Here is an 18,597-nt window from a genome sequence, read left to right on the forward strand (position 1 = left end):
GTGTCAGCTGGCCAACCAGAGCCAATAGCTTCCGACCTCGAACCACAATCTATGTTCCCACCATCAGGCCAATAACTCCACAGCGTTGCCCAAAAACCCGCCTTTAACACTCGCCCTGATGCCAACGACACACACTCTGTCATTTTAACAAGCAAGAGGGAAGCTCCAGCTGAGGTATCATGCTATCTAGTTTTTTAGAATATCGAGTTTACATTTGAATGTAAATGGCAAGATATGTAAGTTTTGACAACTCACCGACTGTAACTGCAATGGTGTCCGGAATGGTCTCTCCACTAACAGTGGGATGATGTCCCAGCACACAGACTTTGAAAGTTCACCGAATCGTTGTTTATGCTGTATTAATGGTAAATACGTTAATCACAATTAAGAAAAATTAACTTGTTAAACTTTTTTAATTAATCGCATGCGTTAACTCGTTAATCCTGACAGCTGTTCAATTCTGTTCTGTGCTATTTTGTCCATTTGATTCTGTTCTGTTCTTTTCTGTTCCATTTCAAAAAAAAAAATATTCTACTGTAGTTATACTTCATTGTTACATTTATTTCTACATTATACACTACCAGTCAAAAGTTGGGACACACGAGTGACTCCAGCCAGGTCTCTTAAGCAACCAAATTGGCCGGTTGCTAGGAAGGGTTGAATCACTTGGGGTAACCTCCTCGTAGTCACTGTAATGTATTTCGCTCTTGGTGGGGCACGTGGTGAGTTGTGTGTGGATGCCATGAAGCCTCCACATGCGCTATGTCTCCGTGGTAATGCGCTCAATGAGCCATGTGAAAAGATGCGCGGGTTTAAGGTCTCAGACGCGAAGGCAACTGAGATTCGTCCTCCACCACCCAGAACGAGGTGAGTCAATATGCCACCACGAGGACTTAGAGTGCATTGGCAAGTGGGCATTCCAAATTGGGGAGAAAAAGGGGAGAGAAAAAAAAAAGTTGGGACACACTTGACTGAGTGTATTTTTTATAAAGGGTGGCTACTTTGAGGAAGCCAAAATATTAATTTTCGGTCACTGCATAATTCCCATACCTCAATTTTTGTTATTTCATAGTTTGTATGACTTTATTATTATTGTAATATGTGGAAATTAATAGGTGTCCAAATTTGGCTCTGGACGTGTATATAATATTGGGAAATTCATATATAAAATTGACAATATTTATTCTCTTACATTGGCTTGAAAAATATATTGTTATCTGCAAAGCATAGTTTCTTGGAGTCTTTGAATATATTGAAAACTTTTGCTAAAGAAAACCTTTACAATTCACTCAAAGACTGCTGTCATGCCGTTTATAAAATCTTTATCGTAGTTATTTTCAGCCATAATATATCACTCTGTTTTCTCTTCTGCTTTTAACAGTTTGATTCATAGCTCAGATTTATCATGACCAGTGCATGCTATAACCATCTGCTTTATGTATATATGTCTTTGTATTTACAGTAAACTATATATGAGTATTCGACCACAGCTGCCTTGCTCTTTTCCTCCTATGGAGACAGTGCCCTGCACCATTTTTGTTCTGTCCACGGTTTTCTCTGAGGAAAATATTTCATCCAAGCATCTCTCTTCAATCAAATGTTTTGTTTTTTTTGGACCATGCTGCTGGACTCTGTCCCAGAATGTCCTTACACTTCTAAGACCACACTGTGGTTCATTTAATTTGTTTTTCTTATTTTTGTCTTTAAACAGTCTAGACTAAGAATCCCGGACCAGCTGGCTGCGGTAAAACCTCAGTTATATGCCTAATCAGACCTTAGCACACAACAGGAGCATAATGGCTTAATATACTTTGAGTGGCCTGCGCTTCTGGTGTGTTCTGGTGTCTGCTGTAGATGAGGTACAGTGAGTCTGGAGCATGGCTCCTCTCTAATCTCTCTCACTTCAGAGGTACCAGACGCTACTTGATGGAGAGATTGAGGAAATTCTTTATCCTGCGTTAAGCTGTCACGTGTTGATCATGCGGGGAAACAATCACTGAGGCATAATGCTTCCACATCCCTGCTTAAAAGACTGAGTATGAATTTCCATGCTGGGCCAGGCTGATTTATGCTGTTTATTAATGGTTTGGTGCTGTTTATGTTGGTGGACCCGCATACTGTAGACCTATCCTACAGTGCAAAGGCAAAATGCAGTAAATACACATTTAGTCACAAATTGAGTTATGATAAAATCTGGTCTCTTAGACTAGGACCTGCCCCGTGACAGATGTGTTTGGCTCAATTAGGCTCATATTCAGAGAAAAAGTTTTGCACCAAGTTTTGCATGGGGCCACCAGCATACAAAATACAACATACTGTATGTTGGTGACCAGCTATGCTGCTGTTTTTTTCAGCAGGGATGATAATGACATCATTCTGATTCTACAATGGCCCACCACAGTTCAGCCCTCTAAACTTAAAGATATTCCCATTACTGTCAGTGCCCCTTCCGGCACACATTTGTATGCTAGTGTCTCTGTGTGTTGCCATCCTCTTGGAACCGAATGAAGGCACAGGTGTTGCAAACAGTGGAATTTTCCAATCTATGTGTGTGTGTGTGTTATTGATTTGTGGGAATGTATGTTTTATCCAGACGGAACTGGAGATGCAGCTGGCATTGGAGCGAGAGGAAGAGACTCAGAGACAGGATGTGTTGGAACAGGAGAGGAGAGACAGAGAGTTGGCCATGAGAATCGCTCAGAGCGAGGCAGAACTCATCCAGGATGAAGCCCAAATGGACCCCAGCCTGCGCAGGTATACACACATGCAGATACGTATACATAAGGTCCAAACTTAACACTCCCCGTGCACTAGAAGCTAGTAAAAATGGCTCTGTCGAGTCAATTATTATTCACCTTTTGGCCCGTAATATTTTTAGCAACATTGCTGCAACGCAATTTATGGTTTAAGTTGAATTGTAAGAATGATAATCTGACCCTCGCTGATGCAAGTTATATGAGTGAATAAAATGTTTTACAAATGCTCTAATTAAAATGCTGTTTGATCTACTTGGATGCAGCTGGTGGAATGTTCCTATACAGAGTGGAAACGTTTTGTCAGATGGTTTTAGTATGTTGTGAACTGCACAACATCGCAATGGCTTGGGAAGCTTTTTTACTTTGAAATGCAGAATTCGTGACACAGTACTAGCAGTGATTGTAAGCAATTTGGAGCACACACACAGTCTGAAGCTGTGGACAATGAGGCACAAATAAATGGTCTAGCTCCAAACACACCTTCAGTTCATCCAGCATCTACAGTGGCACATATTATAAAATCGTTCTAAATTGTAATGCTGTACTGCACTATTATAGTGTGATGTTTTGTGGCCTTTTGCTTCAGCAGCATCTTTCTCTTCACATTTACGTGGCACTGAAAGCCCTTATATGGAGATGTTAGGGCATGTTTTGTGCAAATTAATAACTTGGTGCATGCGCTCCTTCATTTAGAATAATCCGGATTCATTAACATTAGAAAGAAGGTAAGAACAAATGAATGTGTGTACTCATCTGTTGTGAATCAGGCGGAGGGTTTTGGTGAAAACTTTTCCTGTGCTTATAAGTTTGCAAAAGCCATACAATTATAAGTGAATGGGGCCCATCGTTTCTGTCATGTTCACTGTTGTCTTTTGTTTTGTGCTTTTATGTTGAAGCTTAGTTTAGTTCCTGTTTCCTGTTTTGGTGTTTGTAGTCCTTTGTAGTTTCTTCTATTACCTTGTCTTGTTTCACTGTTGCCCTTTGTTTGTCATTTTTGTCACTTTTGTAATTCCTTAGTTTTGCACTTTTGTCACCCTTGTACTTCCATAGTTTTCTTGTTAGCGTTCGTTTTCTTGTTAGCGTTCGTGTTCTCCGTTCATTGTTTTCACCTGCCCTCGTTAATTTGCCATTGGATTCTGTTCATCACCTTGTTACTTTGTTTGAGTTCTGTTTGTTCATTGGCCCCTTTTTCCCTTGTTCATGTATTTAACCCTGTCTGTTTGTTCAGTCTCTGTCGGTCGTTGTTTGTGAATGGATGTATCTGTTAGCTCCCTGTTTCCAGCCCGAGTTCCCTGTGACTACTCTCCTGTTCGTGGTTCCTGTTCCCCTTGTTGATGTCCCCGTGTCCTTCCAAGGTTTTGTCTCTGTTTTCCCATTGTGGACCTTTTCTTTGTTCCCGTGTTTTGTTAATTTATGGTTTTCAATAAAGCCGCGTTTGGATCCTACCTTCTGTCTGCCTTCCACTGATTTCCCAGATTGTGACAGAACGACCGACCAACAATGGATCCAGCAGCCCAACAGGCCAACTACCAGCTGCTCTGCTTGAAGCAGCGGGACCGACCGATTGAGGACCACGTCCAGGACTTCCTCGAGCTGGTGTTTGTCTCCGACTTCCCGGACCGAATCCTGGCATCTTTCTTCCAGGGAAACCTGAATGCCTCACTAAGGGAGCGGTTGCCACCGGCGACGCTCGGCTGGACTTTGGAGGAGATGGTGGAAGAGGCTCTGCTGGTCAGCGGTTCGTCACTCACGGTGTACGTGGCAGAGGAGAATCCTGCCTCACCTCCCGCGGTGGCGACCTTCAGCTCGCCCTTGGCTCTTCCTGTCATGCCAGTCCCACCTGTCAACGAGGTCACCCTCACACCAGTCGCCTTCCATGAGCCAGCGCGGCCCACTTCGTCTGCCCGGAGGAGGGAGAGAAGACGGGCTGCCGCCTCCCGGTCCGCGCCAGCCACGGTGAACGAGCCAGAGCCCACGCATGTCACGGTCAGCGAGCCAGAGCCCACGCATGTCACTGTGAGCGAGCCTGAGTCCTTGTCAGCCACGGTGAGTGAGCGAGCCTGAGCCCTCGACCGTCCCCGAGCCAGCGCCTGTGGCCTCAGACGTCAGTGAGCCAGCGCCGGTAGCCTCAAAGGTCAATGAGCCAGTGCCTGTAGCCTCAGATATCCGTGAGCCAGCGCCTGTAGCCTCGACTGTCCCTGAGCCAGCGCCTGTAGCCTCGACCGTCCCTGAGCCAGCGCCTGTAGCCTCGACAGTCCCTGAGCCAGCGCCTGTAGCCGTGACCGTCCAAGAGCCAGTGCCAGTAGCCATGACCGTCCAAAAGCCAGCGCCAGTGGTCATGCCCGTCCAAGAGTCAGCGTCTTCCGAGCCTCCCGAGCTTTCCAGAGCTCCGCCTTCCGAGCTTTCCAGAGCTCCGCCTTCCGAGCTTTCCAGAGCTCCGCTTTCCAGAGCTCTGCCCTCCGAGCTTTCCAGAGCTCTGCCCTCCGAGCTTTCCAGAGCTTCGCCTACCGAGTCTTCCAGGGCTCCTCTCGAGTCTCCCAGAGCTCCGCCTCCTGAGTCTTCCAGGACTCCGCCTCTAAAGTCTCTCGAGCTTCCCAGAGCTCCGCCTCTCAAGCATCTCGAGCCTCCCAGGGCTCCGCCTTCCGAGCTTTCCAGAGCTCCGCCTTCCGAGCTTTCCAGAGCTTCGCCTACCGAGTCTTCCAGGGCCCCTCTCGAGCCTCCCAGAGCTCCGCCTCTCGAGTCTCCCAGGACTCCGCCTCTCAAGCCTCTCGAGCCTCCCAGGGCTCAAGCCTCTTGAGCCTCCCAGGGCTCCACCCCTCAAGCCTCTCGAGCCTCCCAGGGCTCCGCCTCTCGAGCCTCCCAGGGCTCCGCCCCTCAAGCCTCCCGAGCCTCCCAGGGCTCCACCCCTCAAGCCTCCCGAGCCTTCCACGGCTCCGCCTCCCGAGCCTTCCACGGCTCCGTCTCCAGAGCCTTCCAGGCCTCCGCCTCTAGAGCTGCCTACGGCGCCACCACCCTCGGCTCCACCTCCTGAACCATCCTTGGCTCCGCCTCCTAGGCCTTCCTCAGCTCCATCTCCTGAGCCTTCCTCAGTTCCGTCTCCTGAGCCTCCTTCGGCTCCACCTCCAGAGCCTTCCAGGCCTTCGCCTCTGGAGCCCCCTACTACGCCACCTCCATTGGCTCCACCTCCTGAGCCTTCCAGGCCTCCGCCTCTAGAGCCTCCTACGGCGCCGCCTCCATCGGCTCCGCCGCCAAAGCCTTCCAGGTCGTCGCCTCTAGAGCCTCCTGCGGCGCCACCTCCCTCTGCCCTGTCTCCTGGGCCTCCCATGGCACTGCCCCCTGAGCCTCCCACGGCTCTGCCCCTGAGCCTCCCACGGCTCTGCCCCCTGAGCCTCCCACGGCTCTGCCTCTTGAGCCTCACACGGCTCCGCCCCCTGATCCTCCAGAGCTTTCCATGGTTCTGCCTCCCTTGGCTCCGCCTCCTGAGCCTCCAGAGCCTCCCACAGCTTCGTCTCCAGAGCCCCTCTCAGCTCCGCCTCCGCCTCCGGGACCTGTCCCTGTCCTGAGGCTGCCTCCCAGGCCTCCTGGACCTGTCCCTGTCCGATGGCCACCTCCCAGGTCCCCTGAACTGGCCCTTGCCAAGTGGCCAGCCCCTGGGCCATCTAAACCGGCCTCTGTCCTGTGGCCACCTCCCAGGCCCCCTGAACCGGCCCCTGCTCTGCGGCCATCTCCCAGACCACCTAAACCTGTCCCTACCCGGTGGACGCCCCCCAGGCCACCCGACCTGGTTCCCTGCACACACCCACAGAGACTGCTTACCTGCCCTGGACTGCCTATTTGCCCCTTTTGCCTCCTCGGACTGCCTGATTGCCCCTTGTGCCCCCTTTGGTCTGTCTGTTTGCCCCTGGGTCCCTCACTTTGTTTCTTGTGTTTTTTTTTTTTGTCATTTATTTTTTTTAGGATCGTCTGGAATCCGATCCTTTGAGGGGGGTTCTGTCACGTTCACTGTTGTCTTTTGTTTTGTGCTTTTATGTTGAAGCTTAGTTTAGTTCCTGTTTCCTGTTTTGGTGTTTGTAGTCCTTTGTAGTTTCTTCTATTACCTTGTCTTGTTTCACTGTTGCCCTTTGTTTGTCATTTTTGTCACTTTTGTAATTCCTTAGTTTTGCACTTTTGTCACCCTTGTACTTCCATAGTTTTCTTGTTAGCGTTCGTGTTCTCCGTTCATTGTTTTCACCTGCCCTCGTTAATTTGCCATTGGATTCTGTTCATCACCTTGTTACCTTGTTTGAGTTCTGTTTGTTCATTGGCCCCTTTTTCCCTTGTTCATGTATTTAACCCTGTCTGTTTGTTCAGTCTCTGTCGGTCGTTGTTTGTGAATGGATGTATCTGTTAGCTCCCTGTTTCCAGCCCGAGTTCCCTGTGACTACTCTCCTGTTTGTGGTTCCTGTTTCCCTTGTTGATGTCCCCATGTCCTTCCAAGGTTTTGTCTGTTTTCCCATTGTGGACCTTTCCTTTGTTCCCGTGTTTTGTTAATTTATGGTTTTCAATAAAGCCGCGTTTGGATCCTACCTTCTGTCTGCCTTCTCCTGATTTCCCAGATCATAACAGTTTCTTCCTAACATTTTTTGACTAATGCAGTTATATTTGGGAGTATTGACTAATGCAGTATATACTTATGTCATATATAATGTAACGAGTGGCTGTTATAAATGGAAGGAAAAAAACAATTATATAAATATAACTGCCATATAATATCAAAGTATACTTTTTAATTAAAAACAATTTCATGGCCGGTAAGAAATAATTATGTCCGGTAAATGTTCTCAAGTTAAATTTGGGCCCTGCACATACACACAATAATAAAAAATGAAGGCAAACAGCATCACCAGGTGAAGTCAAACAAAAGGAGACTGCATGCCGGTTTGTGACCTGGTCACCATTCATAAAAAGCCCATAAATCCCAGATATTTTTATGTAGATTTCCATCTGAAAAGAGCTTTTATTATCCTGGGGCGGCTGTAGAACAACTAACAAAGAACAAGGTTTAGCTAGACAGGAAACTCAGTGTTATATAAATGGCATGAATCATTTTTGCTTCAGACAACTTACGTGTCTATGAAAGCAGGTAAACAGAGAAACATGAGAAACCTGTGGTGCAGCGCTTGGGAGTTATATTTCATTTAGTAATGGAAAAGGACAAAAAAGAACCATCGGTTCCTACGATTTATATAATAAAATAAAAGGGCTCTGCTGTTTTTAGACATGCTAACTGGGATGGTAAAAAGATTGGGTCTCATTCACTAACTGTGTGCAAGTATATACAATATATATGTATAAGTGTTACTTATTTCAGGGGAAAAAAATATTGTCCATTATATCTCGTTCTGGAAAAGGTTTCTAAATAAATAAAAAATGATCACATACAAAATAGTCTGGCCTAAATCCTTGTGCAACCCCTCAAACGCATGCTTGGAGGTTGTATTTTGGCTTCGCTATACCAAAACATAATTTATATTCATTTAAACCAATTGATCTCAATTTAGAAGACTCTAGGTTGTCAGTAAAGGGTTCAAATTTTGTAGGAATTCATGTGACAAAACAACATGGGGCAGTCTTTGGGGAAAAACGGCAACAAAACTAAATCTGGTATGAAACCTAATTAAGTTTTAACATTGAAACCTGTTTGAGTCAAAAGATTAGAGTCTTAAGTTTCATCCGATATGCCATTTCAAAAATATGAGAGATTTATTGCAAATGGACAGTAATGTTCCTTAGAAATCCTCTATTTACTGTACATTATAAAACTGAGAATCAATGGGTTCATCCAAACGCTGAAAAATGGGGTATTCAGTGGCTTTATATGGAGTTAGGATGAAAATAAGGTGCATTTCGAACTGTTCTGAGACCAGTGCAGACAGACCACACACTGGAGGTTAAGTCATTCACTAAAAAAGGAGCAAAAGAGCATCCTATAGCTTTCCTATGCAGCTAAGTGCATTCACTCTTAAAATTTTGAGTGATTTGGACTATCAACTTTTGAATGAGGCTTAAAACATAATTACAGTATGTGCGTAAGCGTCCGTTGTGAAAAAGGTCGAAATTAAGTGTGAGAAACTTTTTTTTCTGCACAACTATTAGTGAATAAGGCCCATTGTGATGCCAACCAAACCTTGTTTTTTTTGTGTTTCCTTCCCTACTAGTGATGGTACCACAGGTCTTTGGTTCTTCACAGATTTTCCCATTCACTATCCACACTAACATACAGTCACATCCTGTCCCTCTAATCTTACCGCAACCTAGATAGAGGATTACTCAACAAATAGAAAGCCATGTTAAGAATTAACAGTTGGCTAATTCTTAGTTTTGATATTAACCTAAATACTTCATACATGAATAAATTCTTTATTGAGTTCTACGATAGAATAGAGAGGCCTGGTTAATGGTTAATTTGTAGATAGCATTGAGAAGGGACTTGAGCCAGATCTAGGGACCAGAATATTGCAGAGCCTTGGGGTTGGCTCTTTTGACATGGGTCAATATGTAATCACCCAGGAGATTTTTGCACAGGCAAGCGCCACTCACATTTTCTTAAAAAAATTTAAAAATATAGTTGTATATTGGTTTTCCACAAAAATACAGGAGTACCAATCATAGAAATCATGGACATAAAATGAGACTTTTGGAATGTTTTTGGTTTCCCCTACATGTGTTTAGTCTTATTTCCTGTTTCTGTCGGGACCTCAACAACCCAATTTCCATTTATTTATGAGGCCTCAAAATATATGTTGGATTTATGCATTTCATATTTTACAAACAAGCACTGCAGTCTGCACCTGCTCATGAGAATCCCACGCTTCCACTCAGCATGAAGGTTTCTCTGAATGGTGGATGATGGTACTTAAGGAAAAAAAACTTGAATTTACATTTTAGTGTGTACTGAAAAAGGTTGGTTTAAAGAGCAAGTAGAGTTTTGTTGTGATGATGTGTTTATGATTCTCCCTCTCGTGCAGTCACCTGAAGTAGAATAGTAAAAATAAGCATTCTTTTATGGCAGTTTTTGTTTTTCAGGGTTAGGGAGTAACTAGCTAAGAGTAGCAACGCTACAAAAATTTTCAGTAGCGGGAAAATATCTCTGCTGTTTCCCAGAAACAATATAATTTTTCCAACAAATAGCGGTGTAGCATGACAACGCTACACTACATCACTGGTTTTAAAGGGATCATGACATGACATTGTCCAAAGCGTTTGTCTGTTGTATACAATAAGGCAGACACCATCTAAGACAAAAAATTTAAAAACTGTAAACAAAACAAACAATAAACTGCAGTGTTGTGTCGGAGCTCGTAACGCAGCAGCCATACTCTGCGCCATCTTGAGTCCAGCCATCCGGTAGGGACTATAAAAAAATGTTCACCAGTCCATAAGATTTATTCTGGAATAGATTATTTTTTATATCTAAGTTCCTCATTTCATCTGTTGTGGATTGCTCAATTGGAAACATTTTGGTCTCAGATCACACCCTGGTGAGTTTAGAGGTGTTGCCACATACGGAGAAAATGAAATCATATAGTTGGCGCTTTAATGTATCCCCTTTTGCAAAATCCTGAATTCCATCAAATGTTAAAGGCTGACTTTTTTTTTATGGAGACCAACTGGTCCTCAGTATCCTCTGTGGGCGTGCGTGGCTTGGGAGGCACTTAAGGCGGTTCTTAGGGGTCAGATCATGTTGGATGTCGTCTGATGGCCTCAGAGAATTGACACGATTGAAATACAGATTTATAACTATTTTGTCACGGAAGGTGGAGTTTTGGTTATTCAGGGCAAGACAGTCATACTTTGAGTTGGGGGAAAAGCAGGGAAGCTTTTGGCTAGATGTATAAAGCAGAGAGAGTCTTTTTCTACCATTCCCTCAGTGAGATCTGCTGGTGGTGAAATTTTAGGATATTAGACAATTTGTGGAACCATTAGAACTCCCTAAATTGACGGCTTAGCAAGAGGAGCTTGACAAAGTAATTAAGACCTCACCTACAGGCAAGGCGCCGGGGCCAGATGGTTTTGCCGCTGACATTGCCTACATGTGCACCACCACGTCTCCTGAGCTCCCGTCTTTCTGAGGCTTGTTGTTGTGCTGCTCTTGGTCCAGCATCCTCCATCTCCCTGTGCTCCTGATCAGAGTACTCTGGTTCAAATAAATATGGCTGTGCAAAAACTTGTATCTTCTGTTCTCCTCTTAAATCAAAATCTTCTGACATCTTTGTTTGAATTTGCTTCAATTTGTTTATGGCGTTTGGTCTGTAAAGCGTTCCTCCTACTCAGTTGTAAACAGCGCTGATCTCCCAGATGTGTCGTACATGCGTTACTTCTCAGGTATACATGTCAACGCCAATATGTCACACGAGAGACTGTGTGACCTCAGCCCTCTTGTGAATGTGCATACTGCTGCTAAACGGAAGTGATTATTTATATTTAAAAAATACTTAAATATTGATTTTTGCACCAAAAGCAATCATATCGCTTTATAAGACATTAATTTAACCACTGGAGTCATGCTGATTGTCTGTGCTTTTTGGAGCAAATTTCATGTTACCATCCACTTGCATTATAAATTTTTCTTCAAATGTGTTCTGCTGAATAAAGGAAGTCATATACATCTGGAATAGCTTGAGGGTGAATAAATGATGAGAGAATTTTCATTTTTGGGTGAACTATCCCTTTAAGACTTAAGATAGGAAGTTTTGTGTAATATGCCCCCATAATATCACAGAAACTTCGTCTTGAGCCACTGCGCAAACATCTAGCAACCACAGAGCAATGCTCTAGCAACCACCCAGAACCCCCTAGGAACCCCCTAAGGCCTATGTAAGTACTGTATATGAACACATACACTTCTAGCTACTCGAGCTTGATTTCGTGCATTGTTGCATTCTGAAATGTGTCAGACCGCACTTCATATAACAATGTAAGTGCGCGTTGCTAGATGAGTTGCCACAAGGGGCGCTATAGCAAGCATTAAAGTAAGTTAACTCTATCGACCACTTGAATACTTTGGTTTGTTACTGCCCGGCAACGCAAGAACGCACATTGGCAATGTGTTGGCCAGCAATCTCATCTACGTACTTGCATCAAGTACTGTTTATTTCTGGCCTTAGAAATCATATTGCAATGCCCTGGCAATCACCAGAGGTGAGTTTTGCACAAGCAAGCACCACTCACATTTTCGTTCCAAAAAAGAAGTAAAATTCTAGTTTGTATCCATCTTCACGTGCAGGCTTGTTCAATTCACACTGAAGTTGAACTGATTCAGAGTTTACAGGTTTACAGTTTGCTTCCTCATTATATTGGATTCCACCTTAAATTTCCATTTTGAATTGTCTTTTTCCAAGAAGGAAAACACTTTTTGGTCAGTTTAAATTAAGAACCCTATAACTGTGCACTCTCTACTGAAAATCTAATTAGACTGTGGTACGGGTGTCAGATTGCAATCACAGTTTAATTTGTGTTTCTTTGGCCACCCAGGTCATCACCTGAAACCATATAGAATATTCGCACACACTGTCAGTTGTGATCACATAGTACAAACGCCTTGACATTGAATTGACAGTTTAATGATGACACTAGGATTAGAAGCAAAGCTCTTTGTGTGGTGAGGTTTTGGCCATTGCCCCCAAACACTCCTCACAGATGTATCTTTAGTAAAGAAAAGGAAAATCCTTGCTGTGATTGGCTTAGAGTTCAGCACTAGGTGTCAGGACTTGATGTGATCCTCCCATGACTGCAAAAAACCCTCACAGAGCTCACATGCAGTCTGTGCCTCACTCACCATTAACCATAATTAACCACCATTAACCATCCTCCCTTTTGCAGCTGTAGGTGTAGCCTTGGCAATTTGCTCAGTGAGGTGTTAATTTGGCCATATCAGTGCTTTTTCCATGGCATTACAAGTTTCAGAGAGAATGTATCTCTGCATAAGCATAAGGCCAATTAATCATCTGATTCTGCTGTGGCCTAGGGAACATTTAGCAGCTGGGAACAGAGATTTTACACCAGCTGATAGATCAAAACATTTGCCTGTGAAAAATAATAAGATAAGAAAAATCCTCTAGTGTTTTGTAGGGCTGTGCAAATTGTTCTTTCTATGTGCAATCACAGGGGTGCGCAGGTGCAGACCAGCAAGGTGGTGTCTGAGGAGAAGAAATTCGACCTAAGCAAGTGGAAGTACGCCGAGCTGCGAGACGCCATCAACACCTCCTGTGGTAAGAACAATGACTCCTCTTCATCTGATCTCTCATGTATTATTTGAGCTGTGAAATTGTTTAAATTTTAATTTTTACAGTAATTTTAGGGGACAGTTGTAAAATTGGCTATAACTTTACACACAAAAGGTTAGTAAGTGATCTTAATGCAATAAAATCATGTTAACATGCATACTGTTTATGTCTTGTGGCTGTGCTGTCAAAATAGTATGCATTTTTATTTTAAGTTTACAGATTGGCCCCCAAATGCCCCCTTACAGCCCCCTGGGGGTCCCCGGACCCTAGTTCGAAAAACCCCTACGTTAACACATTCAGTTCCCTTTTTTAAGGAAAAAATTATAATAATAGTATGTGGTGCAGCGGTTTGTGTGAATGACAGATTATAGTACAGATTATAAATGCATATCTATTTAATCAGAACAGATTATAAGTGCATGTCTATTTAATCAGAACAGATTATAAGTGCATATCTATTTAATGACTCTGGACAGAAATACATTTATGTAACAGTGCTCTTAACTTGCCACTTGCACAAAAACAAATAGATTCTATGTATCTCATATTGCATCAAAACTTAAGGGAAATGTAATCCCAGAAATGCAAATCTCCAATGTCTCAACAACTTTCCCAAATTTTATGGACATAATCTTACTAGTTTTGCAGCTGGTCTGAAGGTCTGCTGGTTTTCGCATTACCATTTCTAAGAATGGCGGTGTGGCTCCCATGGCTTATATTTGTCCTGTTATGCTGTAACATATTCACATGCTTTCACCATGTGAATATTTGTAAAAAGTCTGTCTGGATTTGATTTTTAAATAAATACATATATCAAATTGAATAAATCTGATTAATGATCTGCATTAATTATACTTTGATTCACTGCATGTCTTTACTTGCTAACATTGACAGCCCTATTTAAGTGCTTTTCATCAGTCAGGTACATTTTCATTATCAGGTATCTTGACCACTGTCTGTTTATTATCTCTTTTTGTATAAGAACTATAAAAGATAGAGGCCCAATTTCCCATTTTTTTACTGACTTTCCGGTCTGTCATGTTGTTTGAACTTTCATTTGTCTTGACCTAATAAGGTCACATCATGGGACACCTTGATCCTTTGAAATAAATAATACTTTCTACTATGAAAACGTACCGTAACTTTCAGCAGTCAAAACTACTTCCCCGGTCTTAAAATACCTTTTATTGAAACTAGGCTACAAAACCTGCTTGCTCAAAAGTCCTCGGATTTTTGAAGTCAGTTACAACATTTAAGGGTATACTTAATTGTTCCACATACTGTTACATGTTTCCAAGTTAGAGCACTCAGCCTTTCAAAGTATACTGTGCTGATGGCCAAATTTGTGTCACACGCACTGTGCACGAGACGTGGCGGCACAGGTAAAACCGAAGTATACTTTGGCCTTTACATGTCAACCTTGCATAATCGGTGTTCAGAACTTGGCTTACCCAGTTACTGTATTACTGTATTGGGTTAATGTCTTGGCTCTGACTAGGCCACTCCAAACGGTGGATTTTTGAAGCCATTCTATAGTGGATTTATTCAATGTTTTTTTTGTTATTGTCCTGCTGTATCATCCACCTTTTACTGAGCTTCAGCTGGCACACAGCCACCATGACATTATCCTGTAGGATGTCTTGATAAACTTGTGAATTTATTTTGCCCTCGATTATGCCAAGAGGTTCAGTCCCCGAAGCAGCAATTCAGCCCCAAATCATGATGCTCCTTCACCCATACTTGACCATTGGGATGATGTTTTCATGTTATGTGGTGCCCTTTTCACACCATGTGTAGTGCTTCCCAAACAATTCAACCTTAGTTTCATCAGTCCACAAAACATTTTCCCAGTAGCGTTGTGGACTATCAAGGTGGTCTTTGGCAAACTTCAGGCATGGAGCATTGTTTTTGTTGGAAAACAGCAGCTTCCTTCGTGGTGTCCTGCCATGGATACATGCCTGTTTAATGTTTTCCATAAAGTAGACTCATGAACAGAGGTGGTAACCAGTTCCAATGACTCTATCTTTAGCTGTCGATCTAGAGTTCTTTTTTACCTCATTGAGCACTCTGTGGTGTGCCCTTTGATTCACCTTGACTGGACGGACACTTTTAAGGAGAGTAGCCACAGTACTAAATCATCTCCATTAATAGACAATTTGTAAAAATGTGAACAGATGAATATATAAGCACTAAGAGATAACTTTGAAACCATTTCCAGCTTCATGAAATTCTTGATCGTCGGTCTTCCGATATCTCTTTTTTGCTAGGCATGGGCCACATAAGCAGAAGCTTCTTGTAAATAGCAAACTCAAAAGGTCAAACCCACACCTCCAATCTTTTTTCATTAATTGGATGTCAGGTTTGCCATCTCCTGACTCTTAATTCACTTTTTTTTTTGTCATTAGCCTAGGGGTTCACATACTTTTTCAGACTACACTGTGAATGTTTGAATGATGTATTCAATATGTACAAGAACAATTCAATAATTTGTGTGTTGTTAGTTAAAACAGATTGTTTTAATTGTAACTTAGATGAAGAGCAAACCAGATTTCAAAACAAATGTATACATAAGTGTAGGCAATTCCAAAGGGATCACATACTTTTTCATGCCACTATAAATACTTTACAATTTAACATATTATTATTTTCACAGTAATGAGAATGTGATTTATTGCAATATGGTCAAAAGAATGGGGGTTGGGTGCTTAATTGTCAATAAAAATAATTTCACAATGCAAAAAATTAAAAAATTATTGTTATAATATTAATAATGAATAGAATCCATATTCATGTTTAGCATATACCTAACCATATATGATGACAGGGCATAAAACTTGACTTGTCATGCATGACAATGTAGTCCTAAACCTATATGATATCTCCCCTTGTAGATATAGAGCTGCTGGCTGCATGCCGTGAGGAATTTCATCGTCGTCTGAAGGTTTACCATGCCTGGAAATCAAAGAACAAGAAGCAAAACACAGATACAGAGATGAGAGCCCCCAAATCGGTCACTGACTATGGTAGGATATTACCTGCTTTCCCAAGAGAATGCTCTGCACAGTGGAAAAACAACGGAATACAAATCTCACAGTATGACAGGCCCCTAAATAGCCAATGATTTTTTGTTGTAATGGCAAAGGTGATTCAGCATACTATAAATTCTGGAAAGTTTAAAGGGTGTATACAACATGTTCAACTACATTTCATCGCTAAAGGACTGTGTGTGTGTGTGTGAGTGTGAGTGTGTGTGTGCTGCAGTACTTTCTCAAGGTTGAATAGGCACACACTTTTGTTTGTTCTTATTCTCAAGAACCTTCTGACACAGTCTCGTGCGGTTTCATGATTAACGTTAGCATTGTGATGCACATAATGCAGACAGCTAGAAGCACATCTCAAGGCACTCAGTACAGTTTCAGAGTAATCAAACCTCTCGTTTATTTTCCTGCTTAAAAGTCACATCATCCTGCTTGGTTGCAGGAAGACTTTTGTGTGTTTTAAGTGTTTGCTCGTGCAGAATAAACTGGAGGTTTAGAGTTGCGCATCTTTTGTTGCTCTCAGTGACCTGTGGGTTTTCTTCAAACGGGCTGGCTCTCTTGTTGTGTGAAATCCTCAGAAGTGTCTTACCTTTAAACATTTGTTTGAGTGTTCTCTCAGGTGTACAGGGCTTGTGCTGTTTCTCCCAAAGATGGAATCAGGACTCTAGCTTTGCAAAGTCAATATTGGATTAGAAAATAAGTTCTCGGAGAACTTTCTTGACATTATGGTGAACTCTAGATGTCTTTGAACTTTAGCAATGACAAGTTTAAGATGTACTCTCTTTTATGAATTCATGTATGTATGAATGAGATGTTTTTGCACAGAACAAATAAATAGTTGGTAGATAAGACAATGTCATATCCAGAGTTTTTGGTTATTAATGAAGTTTGCTATGGCAAAAGCCCTAACCGTACAGCAAGTATAACATTTAGATGCATATCTCATCCTACAAGGTTTGTGCTACCACGAATATGAATAATACCTCAAATCATGCTTGTTGATAAGAAATGTTCTGTTACTTTTTAAGTAACTCCTGGCAGATGATGAAAAAATACCCGTTTAGACTTACTTTGAAGGAGGGATCCAAGCCATATCTAGAGACCACAATCTGCAACCACCCAGAACACCATAGTAGCTAATTTTGCATGGACAAGACTCACATTTTCTTCAGATCATCTTTTTGGTCACATTTTTCTCAAATCTAGTTCGGAAAATTATTTTAATTTTAAATATTGTAATTTTACTGTTATATCACTTTAGCTCAGCAGAACCCTGCTCCGCCAGTCACAGCTCAGCAGCAAGAGATCACAATGAACCGAGAGCAACGTTACTTTCGCATTCCCTTCATCCGCCCCGCTGACCAGTACAAAGACCCTCAGAACAAGAAGAAGGGTTGGTGGTACGCTCACTTTGATGGACCCTGGATTGCCCGGCAGATGGAGCTTCATCCAGACAAGCAGCCAATCCTCTTGGTAGCAGGTACTAAAGGCTTTAACACTACCAGTGTAGTTTTCATTAGTACAGCCTAATTCTTTTATATGATAATTTTCTTATACCACAAACTATGAATTGTTCTACAGTATCTGGTCTCATAGAATCATGTTACTTATTGCTGCATTTTTGCAAAATGATTTTAACATTGTTAAATGTATCGCAGCATTTTCCAGGTGAAATAAACACACGAGGCTCTACAACAACAATCACTTTTATTTCCTTTCACACAAATCTTGAGTAAAAGAGGAATTATCAGATAAGGAATATTTACTTATGACATCAAAACACTTTTACATTACATATATTTGACATTAGTACATGTCTTGTAAGGCAACATATTTTCACGCTTGTGTTAGAGGTCAACCGATAGTGGATTTTGCTGATAACCGATAACTAAGGTGGTGGAAAAGCCAGATAACCGATTAATCAGCTGATAGTTTTAATTTAATAGAACGTTTTCCATTTTCTTAGTCGGCATAGACGTAGAGTACAAAATGAATAAAATCTCAGATGTAGTTTATTTTTCATGAAAATCCCAATAAAAATCAGAAAAGAAAATAAGATTGGGTGCACAACGTGGGACTTTTAACACTCAAAAATTGGAGAGAGCGTAACGGTCAACAAGCATGTTACGACAGTACCGCCCACAGAATGTCTATGGGACACCCGCATTATGCTATTTTATTGCACTTGCGATGCAAAAGACCAAGGTACAAGTCCTGAAGGGAACACAAGTCGACACTCGAGTTGAAAGTCTCATAGAAGCACCACAAAATGATGTGGTTGCTTCAGCAAATGCATTTTTCATCGCAAATTGGCTTTTTATGACACTATCGGTTAGGTTTAAGGGTTAGTCTAGGGAGGGAGGTTTTGTTGATTTAAAACTAAATAGAGCATTAACCCAAAAAACTTTCTCATCTGTTTTGGAGAAAATGTAACTTTCTTTTTAGTGCCCCTCACTGCAACTGTTGCAATATGTGTACGGGGCCATGTGATAACATTTAGCAAAAATGTCACCACACTGACAACAGTCACAATTTTTT

At 42.2% G+C, this 18,597-nt stretch overlaps 1 protein-coding gene across 1 annotated transcript in view; it reads left to right on the forward strand.

Annotated features, from left to right (window-relative positions):
* Positions 1-18,597, forward strand: part of LOC127657046 (unconventional myosin-VI-like) — a 102,935-nt gene that overhangs the window by 82,356 nt on the left and 1,982 nt on the right. The window contains exons 28-31 of the mRNA XM_052145683.1: positions 2,594-2,754; positions 12,903-13,006; positions 15,913-16,044; positions 17,321-17,539. Of these exons, the coding sequence (XP_052001643.1) occupies positions 2,594-2,754; positions 12,903-13,006; positions 15,913-16,044; positions 17,321-17,539 (616 nt within the window). The remainder of the gene's footprint in view (positions 1-2,593; positions 2,755-12,902; positions 13,007-15,912; positions 16,045-17,320; positions 17,540-18,597) is intronic.

The sequence above is a fragment of the Xyrauchen texanus genome, chromosome 16 (genome assembly GCF_025860055.1).
Source record: "Xyrauchen texanus isolate HMW12.3.18 chromosome 16, RBS_HiC_50CHRs, whole genome shotgun sequence".
NCBI lineage: Eukaryota > Metazoa > Chordata > Actinopteri > Cypriniformes > Catostomidae > Xyrauchen > Xyrauchen texanus.